At 34.7% G+C, this 19,773-nt stretch overlaps 3 protein-coding genes across 4 annotated transcripts; all 3 read right to left on the reverse strand.

Annotated features, from left to right (window-relative positions):
• Window positions 1-25: 25 nt before the first annotated feature.
• LOC121748224 (4-hydroxy-3-methylbut-2-enyl diphosphate reductase, chloroplastic-like) lies at window positions 26-3,454 on the reverse strand. Its single transcript, XM_042142454.1, has 10 exons — window positions 3,123-3,454; window positions 2,642-2,838; window positions 2,036-2,215; window positions 1,824-1,955; window positions 1,667-1,741; window positions 1,488-1,593; window positions 1,316-1,410; window positions 821-1,006; window positions 646-732; window positions 26-446 (listed from the first exon to the last, which is right to left on the reverse strand). Exons 1-10 carry the CDS (start codon window positions 3,388-3,390, stop codon window positions 381-383), a joined length of 1,392 nt encoding a protein of 463 aa, XP_041998388.1. The 5' UTR covers window positions 3,391-3,454; the 3' UTR covers window positions 26-380.
• A 9,619-nt stretch (window positions 3,455-13,073) lies between these two features.
• On the reverse strand, window positions 13,074-15,822 carry LOC121749809 (4-hydroxy-3-methylbut-2-enyl diphosphate reductase, chloroplastic-like). Its single transcript, XM_042144455.1, has 10 exons — window positions 15,479-15,822; window positions 15,003-15,199; window positions 14,569-14,748; window positions 14,360-14,491; window positions 14,204-14,278; window positions 14,018-14,123; window positions 13,844-13,938; window positions 13,524-13,709; window positions 13,360-13,446; window positions 13,074-13,277 (listed from the first exon to the last, which is right to left on the reverse strand). Exons 1-10 carry the CDS (start codon window positions 15,741-15,743, stop codon window positions 13,209-13,211), a joined length of 1,392 nt encoding a protein of 463 aa, XP_042000389.1. The 5' UTR covers window positions 15,744-15,822; the 3' UTR covers window positions 13,074-13,208.
• A 561-nt stretch (window positions 15,823-16,383) lies between these two features.
• On the reverse strand, window positions 16,384-19,147 carry LOC121746847 (protein DETOXIFICATION 33-like). 2 transcript variants are annotated; one of them, XM_042140788.1, is made up of 7 exons: window positions 18,861-19,147; window positions 18,253-18,794; window positions 18,078-18,164; window positions 17,502-17,558; window positions 17,171-17,409; window positions 16,800-17,005; window positions 16,384-16,687 (listed from the first exon to the last, which is right to left on the reverse strand). In XM_042140788.1, the coding sequence occupies exons 1-7, from the start codon at window positions 19,098-19,100 to the stop codon at window positions 16,586-16,588; spliced, it is 1,473 nt and encodes a 490-aa protein (XP_041996722.1). In that variant the 5' UTR covers window positions 19,101-19,147; the 3' UTR covers window positions 16,384-16,585. The 2 variants fall into 2 exon arrangements, with proteins under 2 accessions (XP_041996722.1, XP_041996723.1); XM_042140789.1 differs by having other exon boundaries at window positions 18,253-18,790; window positions 18,861-19,146.
• Window positions 19,148-19,773: the final 626 nt, after the last annotated feature.

Here is a 19,773-nt window from a genome sequence, read left to right on the forward strand (position 1 = left end):
TGATTTTCATAACACTCATAGCATATATTCTTAATTTTTTGTAGTATTCGATATCATATTTCCCCATAACTAGCAGGTTGTTTTATTACAAAAGTACATAATTTTATTGTAACCGAGAACAAAACTACTGCTTCTACAGCCACAGAGCATGCTATCACACTTAAAATTTCTTTATCATCAAAGCATAGTATTCGCGCATACTTTCCTTACAGAGAGAGCACATCCGAGTGGAAAGGAAGGCAGCGAACTTTAGTTTACGCGATATTGATACAGACATCTACATATGGTTTACACAGAGCAGGGAAACAAGATGCACTACTCTGCTTAACCAACAGATGGATTCCAACTGATCACAGCAATGTTGAACCACGTAGCAGAGTTTAAGCCGATTGCAATAGTTCCGCATTCTTTAACTTGAAAACCTTTTCCAGAACATCTTGAACAACCTAGATACGATAACAGGGAAAAGTAAAGAAGACATATTAGCATCATTGAATGTAGTAAGCGTACTTGCAAGAGTGGCATAATTGTAACCCGTGAAATCAGAGGAGATGCAGATGCCCGGAATCCCATATCAAGATGGTTATCACTAGTTGCAAATAAGTTTGTGGCTTGGTATGGGAAACAAGAACGGAGTAGACTCACCTTGTCAGGAGTGGATGCACCGGATGTAACACCAATTGTGACAGGACCCTCTGGCAACCAGTTCTCTTTCTCCACCAACTCGCCATGCTATAGTGATAATCATTTAGAGTTTAAAAGATGGATTTTCAGCTCAGAGTGAATCATGGGATAAGATAAGATTGATAAGAAGACATACCATCAATTTGTGACTAATTTTGTTTCCAGGGCCTATCCTCTTCTCTGTGTCAACCCAATATGATGGAATTCCACGCAATTCTGAAATTTCTTGTAGGTGTGATGTGTTACTTGAGTTCCATCCTCCAACGACTAGGATGAGATCAACTGGATCATCAACCAATTTGTACATTGCATCTTGCCGTTCCTAAATATAGGTACAAAGCAAAATGTGTTGAGCTGAATGATATGTAAAGAACAGCTCTGTCTGTCATGTGTTCTGAAAATAAACATTTGAGATGGATACACGACAATAAAAGCACTTTCAGATATTTCTCTATGGTGCATGCACACACACACATACTGACACACACAAGAATAAGCAGTCTTTTGGATCCCAAAACAAGTGAAAGAGTTGCACTGTCATTGAGTCCATAAAACCCAATAGTGCATACGAGGCAACACTTGGAGTTATACAAGAGTAGCAAATAACAATTTATTGAGAGAAATATTTTACCTGAGTTGCATCACAAATAGTGTTGAAACTTATGAAGTGTTCGGTAGCATTTTCCACCCCGTACTTCCGCATAATGGTCCTCTCAACTAATTTTCCTGCAGAATAAAAGTATTAGCAATGCAAGTCACATAGTGCAAATTTTTAAGCATCATACTGCAGAGTGATCACTGACCAATATCCTCTGTTTCTCCCTTCAACATAGTAGTTTGGTTTGCAATACCAACTTTCTCAAAATCCTTGTCAGGGTCAAATCCCTTGGATATCGCAAATTTAAATTTCTGCAGAAAAAACATGTCACATGAAATCCAAGCATATAAGTAAATACTATATTAGTGTGTTATAATAGCCTACCTCAAGAAATGCTTCTTTAGTAGAGCTGGATCCATCGAGTCCACCACCCAAGATGTAGTCACATACATATGTGGCCTGCAGTGTGTTGTCATGTCTATTAATATGCTGGTGATCTATTGCATATAGAACTTAAAACGAAACAGAAATTTCAAACTACCTCTTTCATGTTCTTGACAATGACAAATTTCCCGGCAAAAGAAGCAGTGGCCACAGTCTCTTCATGAGAATATTTACCATGGATTATAGAAGTATACTCTCCTTTCTTGTGCTTTTCAACAGTATTCCAAACCTTATAGCAGAAACACATATAAATTAATATAGGAAATAATACTTCAAATAGAAATTAGGGGTAGGAAAGTGGGGAAATACCTTAGACACCCATGGGCAAGTTGTATCAACAATTTGAACATTTTTGTCATTCAGAATCCTCATCTCATCAACAGCAGCTCCGAAAGCAGGCAATACCACCACATCACCCTTGTCAACCACATCAAATTTTTTCTTCCCATTGTGATGAGGGATAATCTTTACATTCATATCTTCAAGCCTCTGGGGTGAAAATTTCAGTTAGTAACTGTCTATTAATTAAAAATTCGGTCTTCCAAATACTGAGTGATATTGATATCAAAGACCCTCAATGGTCAATTCTTATACACATACCAACTCAAACAAACACAATTCAGAAAAATCAACTGGTCATATGACCGGTCAATCCAAAATTAGAAGAGGTATAGAAATTTAGAAGTGCTTATAACTGATCAGATTGCAAGAGGTTGCAGTTGATAGATCCTCATATACAAATGCACAGAGCCATGAATATTTAACTGCACGACCTTGAACCATGAAAAGCACAGGGATTGCTACAAGCCAATAACATCTCCACAAAAGATATGCACAGAAGAAGGTCTACCACAACATAAACAAGTTTAAATGGAACCCTCTATATCGAAAAGAAGGTTGAAGTAAACAACAAACCTCATTAACCGTGGGGTTATGGATGACTTCATTAGTCAGCCAGATGTTCTCAGATGGAAACTGTTTTCTAGCTTCATAAGCGATCTGAACCGCGCGCTCGACTCCCCAGCAGAATCCATATGCTTCAGCAAGCTTCACTGTAACATTCCCCCATGTGTATTGGTAACCGTTCTCCTTCAATTTCTTAATAATATCACCTGAAATTATCCAGAAAATAATCGATCACTCACCAAAAACGTCACGAATCATAAGCAAATCAACAAAATAACTAATATCACATACACAAAACATTAATCATAACAACAGGTAGCGTTTTTCCATAAAATCACTAAAACTAGTAGGTAAGCGAACGCAGGATCATCGATTCATCAGCACTAACAGACTAAAATTAGATTCCTGAACGGATCAAGCTAAAAAAATCACGTTTATGTCCAACAAACTAAAAACAAATGCGAAATTGGAGAAATCTAGGAAGTCATACTCGTAAACTCTTGGCTCATTTGCTCGAGAGTCTCCTCTTTATGCCCGAACCCCTTCCGATTGTAATTCTTACTCCTCGTGAGGTTGTGACGGAAAACTTTGGAGTCAAAATCGGCGGATTCAGCTTCCACGGCGGAGGAGGAGGCATCGCCACCTCTGGCGGCGGAGCAGCGGAGGAAAGAAGGCCTCCGTAGCTGGGAAAACTTGGCCTTGGGCAAAGGGATTTCAGTTGTCGTCGAGATGCGACAGAATTGCAGAGAGATCGCCATGGGAAGGGGTTGATTGTAGGCGAATTGCAGTGGACTGCGCAATTTATCTGTTGCCTAATAAATTGAATGAACTCGTTTTTGGCGTGTTGCATTTATTTAATGTTGTAAATGCTGACGCATCTTCGCCAACTCAACTTAATTAAACTAAACGATTATTAGTAATTTTTAATTGGATTTGATTTCCCAATTTTTTTGGTATTTGTCGCTCTGCCATATATCCTAATCTGATTCCACGAAACACGATGTTTGACGTTGGCAGATTCTTAACTTGTTTGGAGAAATTAAATTTGTTCAATGTGTTAAGTGTGACTGCTACAGCACCTATCATCATGTAATGGTCAAATTAATTGAACTTTTGTATGAATTTGAATTTTTAGTCAATTGCCTGAATGTTAAGTTAAAGATAAATAAATTTGTGAAACAAAACTAGATATTTTTTTTAATTGTAATTTTAATTTCGTTATCTTTTTTATCAAAATCAAAACTAATATGATAAACAGCGTTGTTTTGAACAAAGTAACTTATCATTATATTTTCAGAGATAATTAAAACAATGGAGATTGGTCTAAAACAATTTTCAGAGATAATTAAAACAATGGAGATTGGTCTAAAACAATGCGATATTTTTATCATAGTATCATATTATTTTGTCAAATAATTTTGATTTTGATTAGATAAGACAATATTGCAAAGACTGTAAATTGTAATTTTATATTTCAATTTTCAAAAATTATAGGGTCGACTAACAGTGAATAAAAAATATAATTTAAATAATAATTTCTCTTTTATTCTTTGTACGACTACTTACCAAACACTTCCTTTATTAAGCTGGTATATTAGTATATGCATTTTTAATAGCAATCCAACTTTTAATTATTACTATTTTCTACAATTATAGGTTAAGGGTACGTTACATCGTTAACTAAATCTTAAATTGTTAACTAAGTTATAACCAACTTTTGAAAAATATCTTTAAACTTTAAATGATTATAATTATTTTAATTTAAATTATTTTTTCATACAACATATATCAAATTAAAGATAATTTTATAAGAATTCCAACGAGATCCCAATTGCATATGTTTCCATATCAAAATTTTAAAAAAATCATGAACTTTCGAATTTTTTGACAAGCAGATAATATCAACATAGCACTCATAATATATCAATGTAATACATATACAGTGTCAATGTTAAATTGTGTTGACATAATAATCGTATTGATATTTTTTATACACTATATTGACAGTTTTTCCAAAATCCTAAATTTGGTGATTCATCTTATCTTTTTAATTTTAAATAATAATAAACAAAATTACACAGGACAATTTATAGACCACTAAATCCCTATAAATCTTATGATTTTAATTTAGTTGTAGTTAGCAATTAAGGTGTTAGTTAGCAATTGATTAACCCCTATATCAATATAGTAATATTTTCACAAATACTCCTATATAGGTATGTGATGCCTCTAGATCACAGTAGACGAGGGGATGGCATTATAACTTTGTTAATGTGTGTGTGCTTATTAATATTTTAAACACTTTGCCAACTATAGGTGGTGTATTACTATTAATAGTGTTGCTAAACACTTTGTTAATGTGTGTGTGCGCAATAGTTTTTGCAACTACCGTCGGCTGATAATATAGCGTCACTTGCACATGTTCAGTCAATATATACTTATCATGTATTTATAATAATTAATAAAGAGTCAAGTGGCATGGGGCAACTGGCAAGTGCAAGTGAAGGTGCATATAAATATTTCACTTCAAACCACAAAAAACGTTGGTCATGTTTTCTTTCTTTTGTCTAAATTTTTATTCTAATGTTGCTACTCCGCCAAACATATTTAAATGATGACTGAACTGCACCAAAGGGCCCTGACTTTTCGCCTTATAACATCAGAGGCCCTTAACTTTTAAAAATACCACCACAGGGATCTGACAAAACATATAATCACAAATCGTGTTTTTTCGGACCATTAGACCCTCAGTAAGGGCAAAATCGGGCTTTTGCATGGCCGTCAGTGCTGTGTCAGCTGCAGCACTGTTGACGGGACATCGAATTGCAATTGGTGTGACAGGTTGCATTGCTTGTTGTCCCCTATTATTTTCACACGCATGAATTGCAATCGGACCTGCATTGAAATTTCACAAATTTTTGCCATTCCAAAACATTTCGCCAGGCTTCTCTATATTTTTTCCCTCCAATTCCACCTTCACTTCATCAATTTGCCATTTCGCCAAAATAATTAGCCTCTGCCTATCGCCTCTGCATTTCATGCCATTTTAATCCTTTTCATCAATGGCTCCAAAACGGAGACGAAGTGCTGCTAGAGCGTCCTCCGCTCGTAGTTCTTCTAGGCGAAAAAAGAAGCCGGCGACTCCATCGTCTTCGTCACAATCACCTCCGGCATCACCTAGACACAGTAGAAGGGGTCGGGGGACCGGAGATAATCGACGTAGACCCAGAAACGTGGAGCATTCGCGATCCTCTGCTTGATTTCTTCTATCCGGAAGAAGAATATAGTAAGTTCAAATTTAAAATTGGTTTCAAGGTTTTTGATTGTGATTTAGGGCTCCGAAAATTGGTTGATTTGTGAAACTGTTTTGATGTCCTCGTTTGGGAAATTGTTTGGACTGTGATTTAGGACTTTATATGTGAAAAAAGTTGGTTTAAATTTGGACGTTTGCTAACTCTGTACAAACCATAACAGGGGACCATCCCAGGATGTTTTCCGTCGGTTTTCATCACGGAGGGTCAATCTTCGAAATCAATGGAAAGAAGAAGTATGTTGGGGGGCAACTGACATTCTTTGACTATTGCTGGATTCGTCAGTTCGATTTCGTAGATCTGGCAGGCATGGTAGTGCGGTTGGGTTACAATAGGAAGCTCATATGTGAGTACTATTACGTTCATCCAACATACAGTGCTGGTTGTAGTGGCGTGGAAATAGGAGGCCCATTGCTGCCCATAATTGACGATGCACATCTGGGTCCTTTTCTCAAAGTCGCAGCTACTAGCACAAAGCTAGTTCACATATATGTTGTCGAGATAACACAGGCGGCCGCCTTGCTGAAGAAGCGGAGGAGTTGCTAAAATTTGTGAATACTAGTAAAAAAACCCACTGTGGTCATTGAAGAACTTGACGAACCGAACCCAATTGTGCCGAAGAGTAAACCGAAAATGAAGAAACAACACCAGGAGGAGCAGAGGAAACCATCGGCACCATTACTGTTGCTTGAGTGGTACCCTAGGGATCTTGAGTTTGAAGAGTATTTGACCACGAGTTTAGAAGACAAACATCGCGAATGGAAGAGGCAAGAGGAGGCTGCCCGTAAGAATTTGATGGATGCATTTGCATCATGTAGTGCAGAGCAAGCAGAAGCTGTTGTGTTTGATGTTGAAGGGAATGAACCAGTGGTTGGTGTTGTTGGACAAGGAGATGTCCATGAATGCGAATGTGGAGTTGAGGTTGAGGTTGAAGACGTTAATGAACAGGTTAGCCATGGTGAACACGGAGGAAGTTTTCGCCCTATGTGGACAAGAGGACCATGACAAACAACCCACTTTTCGAGGAAGAACTTGCGGACGAGCTACAAGATGTTGATGACCTTCAGGATTTGGAGGGTTTGGAGGCATTGAAGAAGAATGGCATAAAGTTTACCCCGTTCAAGTTCGTCATAATAGGAGGACATGCAGCAATGATCCTCGGACAGATGCCCGTTCTCAGGTTGGGGAGACTTCGCGTGAACATGGTGACAGTACTTTACCTGAATCGTCAAACAATCCCCAACGCCAAGAGGTACTATGCAGTAAGCATATGCAACTATATTATGTAATTGTACACAGTGCTTAAGCATGTATACTTACTACACTATTAATTGTTGCAGTCTAATGTTTCGAATCCGAGACCAAGCAGTCGGACAAGGACTCATCCTCAGAGATGCGGCCGCCGCGGTGATCAAGATTGATGGCCTTTACTTATTAACGTTGGTTTGTTTCGGATGGGTTGAACAATTTGTGTCAGTGATGATATGAATAGTATGATTTGTATGGTACAAACTATTTTGTAACAGACTAGTATTTTGGTGGAAGTAAAGTTCTGTGGAAAAATTTTGGTGGTGATATTTTTGTGGATAACGTACGTCGCTTTGTGATTTCAATCATATTTGAGTAACTTCATTTGTGACTTCAGTGATAGTTTGGTAGTATTCATTTGTGTACATGGTTTGTGATTTCAATCATATTTGCGTAACTTCATTTGTGATTTCAGTTTGGTAGTATTCATTTGTGTACATGGTTTGTGATTTCAATCATATTTGAGTAACTTCAATTGTGATTTCAGTTTGGTAGTATTCATTTGTGTACATGGTTTGTGATTTCAGTCATAGTTGTGTAACCTCATTCGTGGCTTTCAGACATATATGAATAGCAACAAAGCAAAGCGTAGTCGATCAGGATTTCAGTTTGTGATTTCAGAAATGAACCACGGAGTGAACACGACATAGCATTGTTATAACAGTAGAAAAATTACAATACATAAGAACAAGATTGTGTTTTTTAAGCGTCGGAGAGTTGTTGCCATCTGACCAATTTTCACCGCCAATGCGTCACACTCTTCAGTTTTCATACCCAGTTGTAGCTTCAAGTCTTCAAACTCCACGGTTTTCAAGCGCAATTTCTCGTGCAGCACACCTTCGAGTAGAGATTTGCTTCGAAGTTCAGCTTCAAATTGGTCTCGCTCAAGTTTCACTCTCTGAAAATAACTGTCTTGACTTGGGGATAGACTCGCATCAAACCATCGAAAAAACTTGCAGTCATCGTCCTGCATAATAATTTCTCATTAATCTTTATGCCAACAAAATTAATGGACAACACGATCAAAATACATGGTTTTAACCTTCCATATAGGGCAGCGATAGTAACGTCTACCCGGGTTAGCAGTCGTCCTAGATGTAACGAGCTCGGCCTCAAGATCGTGATTACACTTCACAATTTCTGGACGAGGCCAATTCCAATTGAAGCTTGAGCCGAACGATTGAGTAGAAGAAGAAGACATTGCGTAACGACCTGAATTCAATTCAGTTTGACAATACAAAAATCAAATCGACCAAGAATTGCAAAAATAATTTTCAAATGCCCGACAGTAACCATACAACCAAAAAAAATCAACCAACAATTGCAAAATAAAATTCCAACGGAAATCGCCTAAAACCCTCTTTGATACCCTAAATTCAGCAAAATCCAGATGAAATCCACTAAATTCGAGATCCCGAACGGCTAGCGAAGATATGAAATCCCCTAAATTGCCCGATGCCGAAGAAGGTAAAATCGCGTATACTGTTTTGAGAGAGAAAGAAGAATTTGAGTAGAACTTGAAAGGGGTAGATGAAACGAAAATTGAGGGAAGAAATAATGAAACAGAATTGAAAAATATAAATGGAATTATGATTACACATGTGCTTGACAAGACCGCACCTGCAAATGCAGTCATAGGGGTGCAGCCTAATGCAATCAAATGGTCTAAACTGCCCTTCACCCCATTTGGGCATTTTCGTCCGAAAAATGGTAAAATATACACGATTTGTGATTATATGTTTTGTCAGATCCCTGTGATGGTATTTTTAAAAGTTAGGGGCCTCTGATGTTATAAAGCGAAAAGTTAGGGGCCTTTTGGTGCAGTTCACTCTTAAATAATTAGTGTTCGACCAAACCTAATAAAATAACGCCGCCAGTTTAGAATTTAATTGATATAATGAAAAAATCGGCAGTCTTGATTAATCATTTCACATAGTCACAACTTTCTTTCAACTCCATATTCCTTTTTTTTGGAAACTAAATGTTTCATTATTATAGTTGATGACGGTAATTGGATTTTAAATTTTTTAACTTGAAAATAAATTGTACAAATACTACTGCACTTCTAAATTGAAAGAAACACATTAATCATTGTTAAATTAAGAATACATTCTCAAGGAAGAAAAAAAAAGAAAGTCAAATTCATGTTTAATTTGTGTGTTTTTTCGACTTTCAAATCCTTGACTAACTAGCCGCCTTTCGTCAATTCCTGCATAACGATATTAAATATTTACTCTTATAGTTTTTCTTTAAAAAAATCCGTCCTATATAATTGACCGGCTAATGGTTAAAAAATAATTATAATATTTCGTTCATATTTATTACTACTAATATTTTGAACCATCAATAGTAAATTAATTTTTAGTTGAATAATAAATATATCTTGAGTAATGAGTTTAATGACTTTAGAACACATTCTCTAATAAACAAAAATGTCAAGTAACGGTGGTTGATTTTCTTAAAAAAAACAACTGTAATAATAGAATAAGAGTAGTGAAAAATTAACAAAAATTGTATGCACAGAATTGGACATTTTAGGTATTTTATATTTACAAAAAATATATCATGATTAATTATATTAATGCATTACATACTTACCCCTCTAGGCACGTTAGGGAAAATTAAGTTTACCTTAATCAACATTTACAAATTTTGGAAACAATTTAAATCTTTGCAATCAATTATGTAGATAACATGTATTAGTGGCATAATTTCTTCTTTCATTAACAACAATGAGGATTTCTTCATGCAACTTAATTTCTTAGTGTTACCATTAAGCAAAATAATAATCTTATTATTAAATAATTTTTAAAATTCCAAGGTATATAAACGATTACATGCATAATACTTAATTTTTTAGTGTTATCATCAAACAAAATAATCATAGTCATTCGAATCCAATTATAGTAATTAAATAATTTTTAGATTTCTAAATTATAAAAAATGACTATATGCATGTATACTTAATTTCTAAGTGTTACCGTCAAAATAAATAATAATAGTATTTCACATCCAATTAATTTTTTATATTGAATTATTCTTAAAATTCTAATTTATAAACTACTACATGCATATACTTAACTTCTTAATTAGTATTGTCATCAAACGAAATAATCATAGTTATTCGCATCCAATTGTTTTATTTCTTCATGATTTTTAAATTTCTGATTATAAAAAATTACTACATCATATATGTACATAATTATTAGTGCTATCATCAAAAAAATAAGATTAGTATTTTGTTATTAAAAAAAATTTAAAAATTTAAATTTTAAAAATGATTACATGCATATATACATACTTTCTTTAGTGTTCTTGTTCAACAATTTAGTCATAGTCATTTACATTCAACTACTTTATTATTAACACAGTAATTTTTAAATTTCTAAATTACAAAAAATGACTACATGCATATATAGTTAATTTCTTATTGTTACCATCAAAGGAAATAATTACAGTCGTTCACATCCAATTATTTTATCATTAAATAATTCTTAAAATTCTAAGTTATAAAAACGATTACATGCATATATATACTTAATTTATTAGTGTTATCATCCAAATAAGTAATAATAGTATTTCACACTCAATTATTTTATTTTAAATAATTCTTGAAATTCTAAATTATAAAAACGACTACTTGGATATATGCTTAAGTTCTTAGGCCACGCTTGGTTGCTAAGATTCTGTCTGAGAAAATAATCTGATTCCTTATTTTTTAAATTCATGTGTATATTTTGATTTCTTAATTTCTTAGTATCATCATCACACGAAACAATCACAATCATTCGCATCCAATTATTTTATTATTAAATAATTTTTAAAATTTTAAATGATAAAAAATGACTACATGCATATATACTTAAATTCTTGTTTTATCATCAAAAATAATAATATTAGTATTCCGCTTCCAATTATTTTATAATTAAATAACTCTTAAAATTCTAAGTTATAAAAACGACTATATACATGTATACTTTCTTAGTGCTATCATCCAACGATTTATCATAGTCGTTCACATCCAAATATTTTATTATTAAATACTCCCTCCGTCCCTCTGTAGTAGAGGCATTTCATTTTGAGCACTCGTTTTGGAAAAATGATAACAAATAGTTAAAATGGAGAAGGAGTAAAGTAAAAGAGAAAACAATATAGATAGGAGTCTTCTCTATATTATTATTTCTCTTAGTTTTCTTTTTCTCTACTTTAACTATTTATTATCATTTTTTTCAAAACGAGTGCTGGAAATGAAACGCTTCTACTGTAGAGGGACGGAGGGAGTACTAATTTTTAAATCTCTAAATTATAAAAATGATTACTTGCATATGTATTTAATTTTATAGTGTTACCATCAAATAAAATTATCATAGTCAGTCACATCCAATTATTTTGTTATTAAATAGTTCTGGAAACTTCAAGTTATAAAAATGACTACATGAATGTATACTTAATTTCTTAATGTTATAATCCAACGAAATAATAGTATTATTTCACATCTAATTTCCAAGTAATAAAAACAACTATATGTATGTATACTTAATTTCCTTAGTGTTATTGACCAACAAGTTAATCATTGTCATTCACATCCAATTACTTTATTATTAAATAATATTTAAATTTTCAAATTGAAAAATGACCACAAGCATATATATACTTAATATCTTAGTATACCATCAAACGAAATAATCATATTTATTCATATCCAATTATTTATTATTAAATTGTTCTTAAAATTCTAATTCATAAAAACGACTACATGCACATATATACTTAATTATTTGTATTATCATCCAAAGAAGTAATATAGTATTTCACATTCAATTATTTTATTATTAAATCATTTTAAAAATTTAAAATTTTAAAAATGACTATATGCATATATACTTATTTCTTAATGTTATCATCCAACAATTTAATAATAACCATTCACATTCAATTATTTTATTATTAAATAACTTTTACAATTTTAAGTTATAAAAATAATTATATATATATATATACTTAATTTATTAGTGTTACTATTTAATGAAATAATCAGTCATTTGCATCCAGATATTTTTTGTTAAATAATTTTTAATTTCCCATTATAAAAAATGGCTACTTCATATATACTTAATCTCTTATTGTTATCCTTCAATGAAATAATATTACTATTTCACATCTAATTATTTCATTATTAAATAATTCTTATAATTTTAAATTATAAAAATAATTACATGTATATATACTTAATTTCTTAGTGTTATCTTTTAATAAATAATAATAATAATATTTCACAGTTCACTTATTTTATTACTCCGTATTATATAATTATTAATGCTTTGCTTGCCATCTAACAAAATAATACCGTAATAGTATTCCACAATTATTTTATTATCAAATACACTTCTTAAGGCTTTAGGGAAATAAAAATGTTGTCATCCAATTTCTTAGTGTAACTCAATTTATGCGATTCCTCTAAATAAATGGCACCTTTTTTGTAGTGATTATCTATATTTGATATTTTCATACTCCATTTCCATATAAAATCAATGTAATTTGATATTGATTTAACTTTACAAATATAACAAAAGGGCATTTAAGTAAAGGAATAATAACTTATAAGATAACCGGCTTAAATAAAAATCGATTTAAAATTTTAAGGGCATTTTGTATATATAATTTTTGTTAATTTATGTTTAGTGATAAATGGTGGTCGTTGTAATTTTAAAGAATTTTCATGATTTAAAAGGCCCAATAATGGTTTTCAAAGCCCACTTAATATCCTTGTTTTTAACTGAACATCTGTATTTGGTTTTGATGAGATTATTACATACATTTGCTTATTATCAAAGCCAACTCCCATTAAAACCATTCACATAAAGTTTACAATAACTCTGTATATACATATATATATACAACTAGCAAGGAACTTCCACTCACCTAACTGTGTTGATCTATTTCGAGCTAATGTGGAATCACGAACCAGTTTGCAATACTTCATCGCGCTTCAAGAGAAACACCTTTTTCAGAACATCTTCAACAACCTGTATGAGAATATTCACAAGAAAACATTATTGGCAGGTGCATAAGTAGCAAGTGCAGTTGCAGCATATTGTGGAAACTCACTTTGTCAGGAGTTGATGCACCTGATGTAACACCAATTTTAATAGGACCCTCCGGTAGCCAATTCTCTTTCTCCACCAACTCGCCATGCTGTGTGAAAAATAATTTAGACGACAATCATAAAAAGTTCAACACATCCAAAAGACAAAGATAAAAACAAGGCATACCAACAGCTTGTGGCTGATTTTGTTTCCAGGACCTATCCTTTTCCCACCATCAACCCAATACGATGGGATCCCACGAAACTCTGCAATTTCTTGTAGGTGCGAAGTGTTACTTGAGTTAAATCCGCCAACCACTACCATCAAATCAACCTTATCTTCAACCAATTTATACATTGCATCTTGCCTTTCCTAAATAAACAAAGTATGGTTATATGTTAGTGATACTAGTCTAGATAGACCCCAAATATATGTATATCCCTCTTTACATCTATTTTACAAGAAAAACACACAACTGAGAAATAGCATTCAGGGAGAGATTTTACTTGAGTTGCATCGCAAATGGTGTTGAAACTCATGAAGTGGTCAGTAGTATTTTTGACTCCATACTTGCGCATCATGGTCCTCTCGATTAATTTTCCTACATGATACAGAATTAGCAATGAAGCCACATGGTGAAAACGCTTTAAGTAAGATGTTTTGGGGTGATGAACACTGACCAATTTCCTCTGTTTCACTTTTTAACATAGTAGTTTGATTTGCAATACCAACTTTCTCAAGATCCTTATCTGGGTCAAATCCCTTGGATACTGCAAACTTAAATTTCTGCACAAGAACTATGCCACATGAAATCCATTCCCAGCATAAAATAAATGACTAATATCAGCAGGTGACAATCATCTTACCTCGAGAAATGCCTCTCTAGTAGAGCTAGATCCATCAAGTCCACCACCCAAGATGTAGTCGCATACATACGTTGCCTGCACAATCATGTCTACATAAACAACAATGCTCTATCACATCCAGAGCTTAAAAGCGATGAAGCGGAAGTTCCAACTTACCTCTTTAATGTTCTTCACAATGATATACGTCCGAGCAAAAGAAGCAGTAGCCACGGTTTCTTCATGATTATATTTACCATGGATTATCGATGTATAATCTTTTTTCTTGTGCTTATCAACAGTATTCCAGACCTATCAAATACCAAACATGTTAACATAAAAAGGAATGACTAATTCTTAAAGCTGTTGGGTGGGGAAGAGGGAAGTACCTTAGACACCCATGGACAAGTTGTGTCAACTATTTGAACATTCTTTTCACTCAAAATCCTCATCTCATCGACGGCAGCTCCAAAAGCAGGTAATACCACAACATCACCCTCATTAACAAGTTCAAATTCTTTCTTCCCCTCATTTACGGGAATAGTTTGTACTTCCATATCTTCAAGCATCTGCAGATGGAAAGTTAGATAACTAACTATATTAAACCCTCTAGCATTTCTTCTTCCTAATACAGATTTCTAACTGAACAAAAGTAAGAAGTGCATTCTATAAGAGTAAAGTTGAGAACAAAGATCTTCAACAACCACAGCACATATCAAATGATTAAAAATAGGCAACAAACAAAAAGAAGTTTTTGATCAACCAAATCGAAATTGTTTATCAATTATAGTAGTAGTAGTAGTAGTAGTAGTAAACAACCAACCTTATTAACAGTGGGATTATGGATCATTTCATTAGTGAGCCACATGTTATCAGAGGGGAATTGTCTTCTAGCTTCAAAAGCAATCTGGATCGCACGCTCCACCCCCCAGCAAAATCCATAAGACTCTGCAAGCTTCACTGTAACATTCCCCCATGTATATTCATTCCCATTCTCCTTCAATTTCTTTATTATGTCACCTGAATTGAAAACAAATCACAATAATGGTCACACACACCAAAAATTCAATAAGTAACCAAAACAACCAATAGCATTGCATACAACCATATGCTTAAAAATATAAGGCAAATTATAGTAGAAAAGCTACTAGAAATAGTAGGTATAATAAGTCAAAGCAGGTCAATCAGCATTAACATGATACTCAGATCCATTTCTAACGTTAAATCTTCAGATTAATCCCAAATACATAAAAAGTTCATAAAAAAACACAGAAATTGGGGGATTTCAGAACATCATACTTGTAAACTCTTCGCTCATCTGCTGGAGAGTCTGCTCTTTAAGCCCAAACCCCTTCCGATTGTAATTCTTACTCCTCGTCAAGTTGCGACGGAAAGCATGGGCGTCAAACTCGGCAGGTTCAGAAGCCACGGCCGACGACGAGGCACCATCTCCGCCGGCGGCGCACCGGAGCGAGGAAGTCCGCCGCCATCGGAACAACCTGGTCCCCGGCACCGGGAGCTCGGTTGGAGTTGAGATGCGGAAAAATTGAAGAGAGATCGCCATCTCGATGAAGTCTGCTCAATTCAAACACTGGAATTGGATTTTGTTCACAGTGAGTGAGTGACGGAGTTGATTTGGCGGTATGATCATGGGAAATTTCATGGCGCATTGCCAATCACAAAATGGATGACACGTGTCATCGAATTATTTTTTGAGTGGTTAAGAATTTAGAAACTAACAAGTGTGAAAATTAATCATCGCGCAACATTCCGTGAGGAAGTAGCGCCACATAAAAATATGTTATCATTTCTGTAATCGATATTTTGTCATTCTCAAAATAAAACAATGCCAAAAATGGAATGTGAGAAAATGTGGACATCATTTCCAGTCACAAAATAAAAAATAAACTTCGTTACTATATGTACTATAATTTCCTGATGGGCCTCTCAATTTACTCTAAATCCAAGTTTACATTTTTTTACTCGATGGGCTTGTAGTTTATTTTTATCAGCACCTAATTTGGCATTCATATTATGCATAAGTAGGGTATACTGTATAATAGAAAACAGTGTCAATTTGATCATTACAAATAAATAAACATACATATTTTTATTAAATTAGTAAATTTATGGGGAGGGATAGTAATGATGATGATGATAATAATAATATATGTATAATTTGCACATTCCGCCTACAAAAATTACTCCATTTTCTGTATTGCCTTTATTAATATGTCCGAATTAATTCACCACTTAATCGGCTCAATTCTCTCCCCCAATTACACACCTTGTCAAAATATCACTATACTAGAGAATAAAATTCCTCACTATAGATTCTAACCTATGCTACTATATGATTAATTAAAATATTATAAATAACCCAAAAATAAATGTTCAAATCATTAATTAAGGTTCTTGACTGTGTGTGGTCATTCCATTTCCCACATTCCCATTCTGAGCCAAATTTGAGGTGGCTTGAGACTTAATTCTCTCATCCGCTTGCAAAGCCTGCATTAGAAAAACATTTAACTCGTTGTCAATTAGTCCAAAAATTACACAAATAAACATCATACTATTATATTTATGACAATATTTAACCAAAGTGTTATTTTACACACACCTCTCTAGCCCAATTAGTCCGAAGCACATTTAGTGACAATACCACGGTCTGAAGCAAGCAACCGGCTATCATCCCGATCCAAATCCCTTTGACACCAAGGCCGAGTTTGTAGCCAAGCAATGCACCAAATGGAAGGCCGAAGACATAGTAGCAAGCTACGTTTATCATAGCAACCGAGACCTGCCACCCGGCCCCAACTGCCACCCCTGCATGCATATCCAAGGAAATAATTGTTGGTTTAGTCACACACGTAGAATCATACATTATTATTCTCTACATTATTCTCTCTCTACTTTAACTATTTATTATTATTTTTGCAAAACGAGTGTGAAAAAGGAAATGAGTCAATCTTTCTGGGACGGAGGGAGTACCATGTAAAATTGGCTGGATGCTGTTGAGGAAAATGGTTGCTGCCAAAAAATAGGCCAATTTGGATGTCTCACTTATGACTTCCTTATGGCTAGAAAATAATTTGGGGAAGATGTCTTGGGTTGCAATAACTGCAATTGTGAATATAATGCCAAATATTGTTGATGTAACCACAGCTACTATCACAGCAAATTTCGCAGCTTTCGGATTATTAGCTCCCAGTTCATTTGAAACACGAACACTATCAATTAAAATACCCAACCTATATGTCAAATTTTGTGACAAAATATCTGTTTGCAATTTCTAAAGTTTTGCTAGGTCTACGAATGTTACCTTATTGCAGCATTGAAACCCAGAGTGATCATCAATATCCAAAGCTCCACATTCATGCTGCCGTTTTTTGATCAAATCAAGTAGTAAATGTTACAAATTCTAGTTTTAAAATATCACAAACTTATACTCATTTTGTACGTTCGACTTCATCTTTGCATTTTTTTTTTCTATTTTTATGATTATGTCATACTCCTACCCTACTAAACAATGTTTTTTCAATCAACTAGGAAGTTCTGGATTTTAGTTTGCCCTGGTAGCCACTAGCCACGTCAGTTTTCCATACCATGAAATTGGAGCTGTCCACATACATACATCATCAGTCTAATCGCCAGAGACACTATTAATACTATTATCAGATGAACTATTAATAACAAAATTGACATTTACGTGCAAAAATATCTAAATTGCAAAAACTAATACTCCATGCTACTACTATCCTTACTAAATAATACTTCACTCATCCATCATTAGATATATCTCGTTTTATTTTACTATTTTAAGTAAATCAACTAACTCATTCACTATACTAACTCTCTCCACTAAAATTTGTCTAAATTTTAAGTAGCATAATCTAACCAGATAGATATAGCATCGACCGCAATCTCAGGATTCTTCAACCACCCAACCATCAGAATGACAATGGTGTAATACCACAATTCCAAGCTGCCAATCAAATCAATAATCAAACCAAAACAAAAGTAGTAAATCTCAAATCCCAAATAACTAAAACTCAAGCTAGCAATGAGATTACCACAACATAACAGCCGAGGCCAGCGACAGCTTAACAAACCCCAGCAGCGACTTAAACGCCGCCACCGAAAACCCGGTCCACGACTCCTTAAAACAACCGCACAAAACATAACCCACCTGCGCCAACACCACCACCCACCACGTCACATTCTCCGCAATCGCCGCCCCCGCCAGCCCCATCCCGAGCCTCGTGATCAGCACCCAATTCAGCACCGCGTGGAACCCCAGCCCCAACACCGATATCACCGTCATCACCCATATCTTGCTCTGCGCCTGCAGATACTTCTGCACCGGGAAATTCACCGCGTACGCGAACAGCTGCGGGATCACCCACCGCGCGAACTTCCCCGCCATCTCCGCGATCTCCTTCTTCTGCCTCAGCAGCTTCAAAATCGGTGAAGTATATACGTAAATCGGCGATAGGAATATTGCCGTGACGAGGGTGATGATGCAAGATCTCTGAAGGTAGATTCCGAGCATCTCGTATTGGCCGCCGCCCACGGCCTGGCCGCACAGCGTCTCCAGGGCGCTTCCCATTCCTAGCTAATCATTTTTCAACAATCAAATTTAATTTTAGTTCATAGTAAAATGAATTCATAGGATAGCAACCATTATGCCGTAGACGAAACCCTCGAGGACGTTCTGGACGATGGAGACGGCGGCCAGCTCGAGCTCGCCGAGGTGGCCCACGAAGGCCACGGTGACGACGCCGATGGAGAACTGGGCCACCGTGGCGATGATGGCCGGCGCGGCGATCTCCCACATCTTCTTCGACTCGTCCCATGTTTTGGCTTTGAGGGTGTTCTTGCTTTGGGAATTAGTATTATTTTGGGGAGTTTCTAATTCCATGGCTTTGGCTGCTTTTTTTGGCAGTGTAATAGTTTGAGCTCTTGGTTTTTTTTGGTGGTTTTCATTTTTCATAGTGTATATGAAATAAAACTATATGGGATAATTTGTTACTATGTCACACGTCTCTATTTTTTCACTAAGGCCCCACTTGAGAGGCTGTGTTTTCAAGAAATGATTAACTAACTACATATGTACAAACTGATTAGGTGGTGTTGGTTGGCTTAATATATTTATTACTCCTATTAATTTACGATATAGTGGAATATTTTTAGAGGAGTCGTGAGTGGTGGTGAGCATGAAATGAATGATGAGTTCTAAACGATTTTTCCTTGTTTAATTTGGAATTTATTTTTGGAGAAGTTAATTGTCATGTGCCTTTGTATGCAGTTTGAACTTGATAACGAAACACTTGTTAGTTGTTAGAGGCAGGTTTCGTGATAATGTTGACTTTTAACTTATTTAAAAATTGTTGTTACACGTCGCCACCCCTTTACCTACCTCCCTCTCTAAAGTCTCTATAATATGTTGCATGTCTCTTTGCTTGGGTGAAGACATACAGTATATTTTTAAAAAGATACTAATACCATTTTGTTGTTTTACAATTTTTGGGGCGAGTAAAAATAGCCGAAAATCTTATTCCAATTAAATAAAATCAAAATTTCAAAAAGTCAGA

This window comes from Salvia splendens, chromosome 9, assembly GCF_004379255.2.
Source record: "Salvia splendens isolate huo1 chromosome 9, SspV2, whole genome shotgun sequence".
Classification (NCBI taxonomy): Eukaryota; Viridiplantae; Streptophyta; class Magnoliopsida; order Lamiales; family Lamiaceae; genus Salvia; species Salvia splendens.

Bases quoted from the DNA above. Each gene is read 5' to 3' on its own strand.
- LOC121749809 (XM_042144455.1), bottom strand. From the start codon at position 15,743: ATGGCGATCTCTCTTCAATTTTTCCGCATCTCAACTCCAACCGAGCTC. The intron at 14,749-15,002 runs GTTGGTTGTTTA...TTCCATCTGCAG, and splicing joins ATAATCCCACTGTTAATAAG to ATGCTTGAAGATATGGAAGT. The intron at 14,279-14,359 runs GTAAGTTGGAAC...ATGATTGTGCAG, and splicing joins TTGTGAAGAACATTAAAGAG to GCAACGTATGTATGCGACTA.
- LOC121746847 (XM_042140788.1), bottom strand. From the start codon at position 19,100: ATGGAATTAGAAACTCCCCAAAATAATACTAATTCCCAAAGCAAGAAC. The intron at 17,559-18,077 runs GTTAGATTATGC...AAAAAACGGCAG, and splicing joins GTCGATGCTATATCTATCTG to CATGAATGTGGAGCTTTGGA. The intron at 17,006-17,170 runs GTACTCCCTCCG...ATATGCATGCAG, and splicing joins CATCCAGCCAATTTTACATG to GGGTGGCAGTTGGGGCCGGG.
- LOC121748224 (XM_042142454.1), bottom strand. From the start codon at position 3,390: ATGGCGATCTCTCTGCAATTCTGTCGCATCTCGACGACAACTGAAATC. The intron at 1,411-1,487 runs GTCAGTGATCAC...TTTATTCTGCAG, and splicing joins GGGAGAAACAGAGGATATTG to GAAAATTAGTTGAGAGGACC. The intron at 1,007-1,315 runs GTAAAATATTTC...ACCTATATTTAG, and splicing joins CTATTTGTGATGCAACTCAG to GAACGGCAAGATGCAATGTA.